This window comes from Aristolochia californica, unplaced genomic scaffold (assembly GCF_029961685.1).
Source record: "Aristolochia californica isolate CCGP_79_NKW_82.1479 unplaced genomic scaffold, dmAriCali1.0.hap1 SCAF_6, whole genome shotgun sequence".
NCBI classification, from domain to species: Eukaryota; Viridiplantae; Streptophyta; class Magnoliopsida; order Piperales; family Aristolochiaceae; genus Aristolochia; species Aristolochia californica.
Genome location: NW_027182257.1, coordinates 37877316 through 37884441, shown reverse-complemented (window position 1 = coordinate 37884441; position 7126 = coordinate 37877316). Strand labels below are relative to the sequence as shown.

The window sequence follows — 7126 nt, the reverse complement described above, 5'->3', positions numbered from 1 at the left end:
ATAATCTTCTCTCTCTCTTTTTCTCCATGAGTTAAATCTATGGAGTCCTGAAAATCAACATAGTATCAAATCATTGATTTTTAAGACTCGTAGTGTGTTTTTTTAGAATTTCTATCTTTTTGTCTCAGCTGACCATTCAGAGTTGGCCTACCATTTTTATTTTTATTTTACTTCTTCCAATTACCAATATTTATTATTTTAGATTCTCAATGGCGACCTTCTTAAGACTTTCTTCTCACAACAACCATCATGGCATTGGGCAAGATGTTGAGTATCTTCAAGTGGTGCTCCCATCACCATTACTCTTAAAGATAATTTTGTACCGATTTCCACTTGCTTGGAGCCAGTCATGATAAAACCTTCGTCACCATAGACTATATCCCTTTGAAAATGCTTGCTGGAATGAGTGGATATGTAAAACTTCTCCTGTTTTTGGTGTAGTTGTAGTTGTGTAGCGGGAGTCGAACTTGGACAAAATAATCTGTAGCCAGCATTTTTTTCTTAACTGCCAGAGACATGCTCGTTGTCGTTTCTACTATAGAGGATCTTTCACTGTCATAGAAAGTTTCTGCTGTAGAGGAGCTTTGGTCATTAACAACAAAAGTTTCGATAAACGGTGAGCATGGGGAGATTAGCTAATTTGTGGGTTGGAGTTTAGTTGGCTTGTGGTATCATTTGTATAACATCCATATCATCCTAGAAGATTGTTTCTTTTTTCTTACCTTCGAGAAATAACCAACTGGTTGACATCGTCATTCGGGAACTTCTCTGGCTGGCAACTAGTGCATCATTCCGAAAGTAGCTTCATTATTTGATTAGCTCACTAGATATCCAACAAGCCATATCTACTGGAAGATCATTTCGTTTTCATATTTCTATTGATTGATTAAGCTTGAACAAAGGATAATGGATGAGTCAGGCAACGCTCGGGTTGCTGAGCTCTGCCCTAGTCAACCTAGCGAACCAACAACCTGAGGATACTTACTGGTTCTGTTCATGACCAAGTCAACTTGGTCCGGGTTAGCTTGACTGGGCCCAGCTCACTTGCTTCCTACCTCGGTTATACGGGTCTGGGTGCCGAGTTCTATACCTATTTCTTCCACGACTCGGCTATATTGGTTTGATATCTGACTCGGCTCGCCTCATATCCCTTTTCTCTAATTGGATTATTATTTTGGATTAATACTTGGTTCCAACATACTATTTGGTGCAGGTTCCTTATTTAGTGATGGACTATATGTGGATTATTTTATGGGTCATTTTTAAGGATTATTTAGTTCATGTTATTTTAACCCAGACCCATTTCAACTACTGCTATTGTGTCTCTTTGGCTAAGACATTATTATTGAAGGATTTCTCAGTTGTTGATTGTTGTCAGCATTAGTTATTCTGATGAAGAAAAAAGCAGGTGGTGGCCCCAAAATATTATCTTCCAGGTGATTACCCATTACCCCCCTTATTTGGTATTTTTACTCAGTCGGTGTCCCGTGGAGGGACACCGTGATGGAGGAGTTTATTACTACACTTCTGAGTAATGCCTATAGACCCACTACCTACAGAGGATAGGAGAGTGTCCAACATCCAGCATGAGTAGAGTCTATTATTCACCCAAGATGTACTTTTTTAGCTACCCTGAGAAAGTGGGTAGACATTGTGCCCCACAGTAGGGCTACTTGTTCTCTTGTGAAATTGAGAGGAAAGTATTTTTAATAATGACCATTTGACTGGAGTATGGAGCGATATCTGATGGCTATGAGTAATTTTACTCTCTTATATTATGCCAATTGGGTCTCTAAGAGACCATCAGCTTGAGGGAGAGTGTTGGAAGATATGGTGAATTGTCATTTTATACAGGAAGATCCTATACAACATTTGCAGCAAGTTGGGCGTTCAAGATGTTCTCTCACCCCTAGCTTGAGGGGAAGTGTTGGAAGATTGGTGCAAGCCCACATGACCAAAGAAAGTCCACACACCCAAGTGTGTTAGAAGATGGGCTCAAGCCCATAAGACCAAGGAAGGTTCACACATCCAAGAGATGTGGAAGATAGGCTTAAGGCGCATAGACCAAGTAGAAGGCCCACATGCGCACACAGTGGTGGCATGATGGTAAATAGAGAGTCATCTCATAAAGATGACACTGATATAATTAGTTTAAGTTTAAGGGGTATAATTATAATATTATAGAAGTATTAATCTATAAATTGAGCTTCAGGGAAAGGGTTAGGACACAAGTCCATAATGTCTTTATTCCTCCTAGTTTCTCCCAATGAGCCTCTCTCTCTTTTTCTCCATGACCTAAATCCATGGAATCTTGAAAATTGGCATGTTTGGCTTGAGTGGTTAACATTCTATGCATGACATGTTTGTCTTACTCGAGTATGACTTATGACTTACACCTAATGACCAAACTAACCTCATAAGAGTAGGTTGTTCTCCTTACATCCCACTTACGAATAACTTCATAAAATAGCTACAAAATACAAATATTAAAAAATATCCTTATAGAAACTTCTAACACTCTCCCTAATAGTTTCGATACACACAAGAAGGCACATGATTCATGCATGCCTTCCCCACAAGATTCACTACTCTAGTAGACCACCACCAATATGATTGTGGAATTCTTCAAACCTTTGTCTTTGAAGAAGCAATTGTGTGAAATAAAATGAATGAAGGGAACATGCCTAGAACTCCTATTTATTATAGTAAAAAAAAAAATATCTTCCTAGCCATTTGTGATAAGTATTTGAAACATTCTAAATCTAGGTCAATCAATTGATGCCTTGCAAATAGTCAAAAAATTTATGAACTCATAACAACTATTAATTAGTTAATTGACTAATTGATGATGATTAATCAATTAATGACACTCTAGTCAATTGATTAATTAGTTTAAAATTTTACATAAAACTTTATGGTTAATTGATTAATTGAAAAAAATACATTCTAGTTAATTGATTAATCAATGTAAATTGAAAAACTCTAATTAACTAACATTTTCAATTACTCAATTAAGGGTACTTTAATTGATTAATTTCCCTAGCAATCATGTTGTCTGACGTGGAAAACACGAGGCCATCTTAATTCCCACTACGTCATTATCTTCTTCTCAACCCCAATTATCTCTTCGTCTCGACGTTTCTGTCTCCGTGAAAACCTAACTTCATTTTACTGCATTTTAGGGAGGTAGAAGGCGAATGACAGATTTGGCGGCGGACGGAGGCAGAGGAGTTCGAGCGAAGGATGAGGTGATCGAATTGGAAATCGCTGGAGGGGTGGCTCTGGTTTTGTAACGAGGATATCTGGGAACCCACTTGAGATCGCCCTAAGCCCTTGCTGCTGCTCTCGTACAAATGGTTTCGTATGGAAGCCTTGCACAGTCCTGAGCCAATGCATTACAGAAAGCCTGTGAATGATGAAGTTTTCCTCCTGCACAAGTTCAGAAAGATTATGCAGTACCGAATTTCGTTATTTTGAGATGTTAATTAATGTTGCAGAAAAGAAAGAGAATCATGGTCTTCGTCAGTAATAATAGAAAAACCATTAGATAAATTGGGTTTTGATTGAAAGCTTATTTTGGTTTTAATTCTTCACTTTTGATCATTGTCTTCATGGATTCTTTAACATAAACATAATAAGACCCAGTAGAATTGACTAAAATTCCATATTTAGCACAGAAGGTATGTTTGTAGAGAGCTTTCCGCTGTGAAAGACATCCAGGTGCATGACGTTATCGAGGACGAAGTGAGAGAACAATTGAGAAGAACATCTGAAAAACGTATGCGGAGCAAACCCAGTCGTAGAACTCGTGATTACACCACTGCGGAGGATTCTGTAGAAGATTAGGGAAAACTAAAAAAGCCAGGAATTCGTTTGACATCACCGAAAGCAAGGAGAAACGCCAATAATTTGCTTCAACCCAGAGAGAAGAAGGGCAAATAGAAAGAAGAAAGTTGCAAGGAGTCGCGCGGCTGCCCTTGGAAGAAGGAAAAGTGAAAGAAAGGAGTGACGTGGGAATGGGAATTTTCATGCTGAAAGCGACGAGTCAATCAACCAAAATAGCTCAATAGAACTGGGTCCTCCATTAATGCGGTGGAGGAATATTTGCAGGAAACATGCGTGAGAGAGAGAAAGAGAGAGAGAGAGAGAGAGCAAGAAAACTTCAGTGAGAAAATTGGTATAAAGAAAAAGTGATTTTTTGTCATTTTAATTTGCCATTACAGATTCGATAGACAAAAATTTTGTTCCATATTCTTCAATTAAAATGACACGTGTTCGGCCATGAAGAGTGATTCTTTTCTTATCTCATACTTAAATAGCTTCCTAAGCAAAAGCAAAATACAAGGGGGCAGGATTGTAAATAATTGGCAAATCTCCAGTCTCCGGTCTCCTAGCCCCGGTCTCTCTAAACTTCACATCTGGAGAGGTTCTCAGGTCCCATCTTCACTTCTCGCCCCGCTTCTCATTCTCTCTCAACTTGACACGCAGGCTCACATCATGTACCTCATCCTCTCTCATTTCCTGAAATTACGAGTCCATCATCAACTTCTTCTTTATTGAGACTTTTAGATTTTTATTTAATTTTTAAATTTTAATTAGATAAACACCAAACTTTTAAACTTATTTAGAAAAATACCTAACTTTGACCTGACAACTACACATGTGTATAATCAAAAGTGATGTATCGCCACATCATCATAACACATTAGAACTCGGTGATTTGAACTAGATAGGTAGTTCGACTCACCCAGAGTTGATATGACATGATGATGTGGTGACATGCAATCAGTTAAAGCATATATGTCTCTTTTTTTTATAGTACACATGTGCAATTAATCAGTCAAAGTTGGGTATTTTTTAAAATAAGTTTTAAAGTTCATCATTTATCTAATTATGTTTTTAAAATTAGATAAAAAACCTAAAAGTCTCTATAAAATAAACCCTTGTATTGAGCAAAGGATCCAACCAGCAGCACCTGAAGGCTAACCACGATAATGATCTTCCAACCCCTTGAGATCGCCTGAAGAACACGTCCATTCGCGCTTGTCTGCTCTTGATCGCTCTAACTTTTCTGTTCGATCGAGTTAATTTGCCATGTCGAGGCACAGGGAGCCACTGAGCGTTGGTAGAGTAGTGGGAGATGTGGTGGATTATTTCTCTCCCACCGTTACCATGAGAGTTACTTACAACTCCAACAAGCAGGTCTGCAATGGCCACGAGCTCATGCCTTTTGTCGTTAAATCCAAGCCACGAGTGGAGGTCGGAGGAGACGACATGAGGACTGCTTTCACCTTGGTAAGTACTGCACTGCCTTTCAATATGATAAAATCTTCGGCTTCAGAGGTAAAGCCGTTCTCTTCGTCTGAACAGATCATGACGGACCCAGATGCTCCAAGCCCTAGTGAACCCTATCTGAGAGAGTATCTTCACTGGTAGACGTCGACTAATCCCATCTTCTTTTATCGTTATTTTCTTTCTTATCCATAAACTATACTTTCATTATGGCTTCCTGAGTATATTTGATCGTTTTCGAGTCCTCACTGATGCAGGATGGTCACCGACATTCCTGGTACCACTGATGCTTCGTTCGGTGAGCTCTCATTCCTTCATCACTGACATAAGTTTCATAATTTTTGAAGCCAATTAAAAAAAAATTTAGTTTTTGAAGTACTGTAAGCTCTCATCAGAAACGAAAATTTACAGGGCGAGAGCTGGTCAGCTACGAGGATCCAAACCCGGTGACAGGGATTCACCGTTACGTCTTCATTTTATTCAAGCAGAAAGGAAGACAAACGGTCCGAGCACCGGTGGCAAGAGATCGCTTCTGCACTAGAAATTTCTCTGACGATAATTGCCTAGGTTCACCAGTGGCGGTGGTGTACTTCAATGCTCAGCGAGAAACTGCAGCAAGAAGGCGTTAAACAAAGATAGAAGAAAACCATGAATAAGGAGGTAGTCAGAGTTGCAGGGACTATCAAGGACGGGCCTGTTGTAATTTTGTTTCCCTGCCTTCGAACTTCTTCCAGTTAGCATTTATTGCTCCCTTTCTGGTTTCTGCCTCCATCGTAACCACGACAGGAGCTATTGACAATCTTCAACTTTTTTTTTTTTTTTAAATTTCTTTCGTCACATCTTAGATCAAATCTTCGATAGTTAACATAGTGGAACCGACGACAGACAGAACCAGACTCGATCCTTACCATCTGATTGCGATTAGCGATACCTGTGTCCTCTTCCTGATGGGCGGCAACACCCTCCGACTGTGTTTAAGTGTTGCTGTGCGCCGGAAATTGTGTTACGGCGCTGAAGCGCCTCCCCAGTAAGGTTGCATCGGAAATGGTTGCCTCAAATTTAGCCTTTTGGAAAAGAACATAGCGACAGAGAGGATGCTACGATAATTTAGAAAACTGGCTTTCTTTCACACGGAATCACGGGCGATAATCACGGAATCTAGCACCTGACTCAATAGTTCCACGTGCTGAAAATACAGATAATAAAGAATAATATCTAAGTAATTTTTATGGAATTAATTTTCAAGAGCATGGCATAAAAAGTAAAAAAAAAAAAAAATATCTTCCCATTATTAATATGATCTAAGGTTTTTTAATCCTTTGTGCAACCCACAATGACACAATTTTGTATTCCATTATTATTCGTAATGCAAAATTCGAGCAAATATAAGAAACTATTTAATTCCATCTTGGTATAATTCAATTATCATTCTAAAAACATTAAGAATAGATAACATTTTATATCACAATTAACTTATATTATAGTTAACTTACTAATAAGTGATTAACTGTTATTATGTATATATTAAATTTATACACGAAGTTGTTCATAATTATTGAAAAGTATTAGTTCAAGTAAACTTAACGGGTTGGGGGGTTGAATAGGTTTACACAAAAATTACGAACTTTAAATCAGTCCAGCATAATTACATCCACAAAAAATTGCAAGTTTGGATACAATCGATCAAGATCGATTATGTTATGTTTTTTTATATGAAAAAGGTGACTCTTTGTGTTTGAAATTTATTTCTGATCAAGCTCTATCTTCCCATGATTAATATGATCTGAGGTTTTTAATCCTTTGGATTTTTTTCAGATGATTAAATCAGTTATGT

The 7126-nt window shown here is 38.2% G+C and overlaps 1 protein-coding gene across 1 annotated transcript; it reads left to right on the top strand.

Moving 5' to 3' along the window:
- The first annotated feature begins 5026 nt into the window (after window positions 1-5026).
- Window positions 5027-6011, top strand: LOC137934802 (CEN-like protein 1). Its single transcript, XM_068779335.1, has 4 exons — window positions 5027-5295; window positions 5371-5432; window positions 5550-5590; window positions 5704-6011. Exons 1-4 carry the CDS (start codon window positions 5095-5097, stop codon window positions 5919-5921), a joined length of 522 nt encoding a protein of 173 aa, XP_068635436.1. The 5' UTR covers window positions 5027-5094; the 3' UTR covers window positions 5922-6011.
- The last annotated feature ends 1115 nt before the right edge of the window (window positions 6012-7126 follow it).

Excerpts from the sequence above, each read along its gene's own strand:
- LOC137934802 (XM_068779335.1), top strand. The coding sequence starts at position 5,095 with ATGTCGAGGCACAGGGAGCCACTGAGCGTTGGTAGAGTAGTGGGAGAT. Across the intron at positions 5,433-5,549 it reads CTGAGAGAGTATCTTCACTG|GATGGTCACCGACATTCCTG; the intron begins GTAGACGTCGAC and ends TCACTGATGCAG. Across the intron at positions 5,591-5,703 it reads TACCACTGATGCTTCGTTCG|GGCGAGAGCTGGTCAGCTAC; the intron begins GTGAGCTCTCAT and ends GAAAATTTACAG.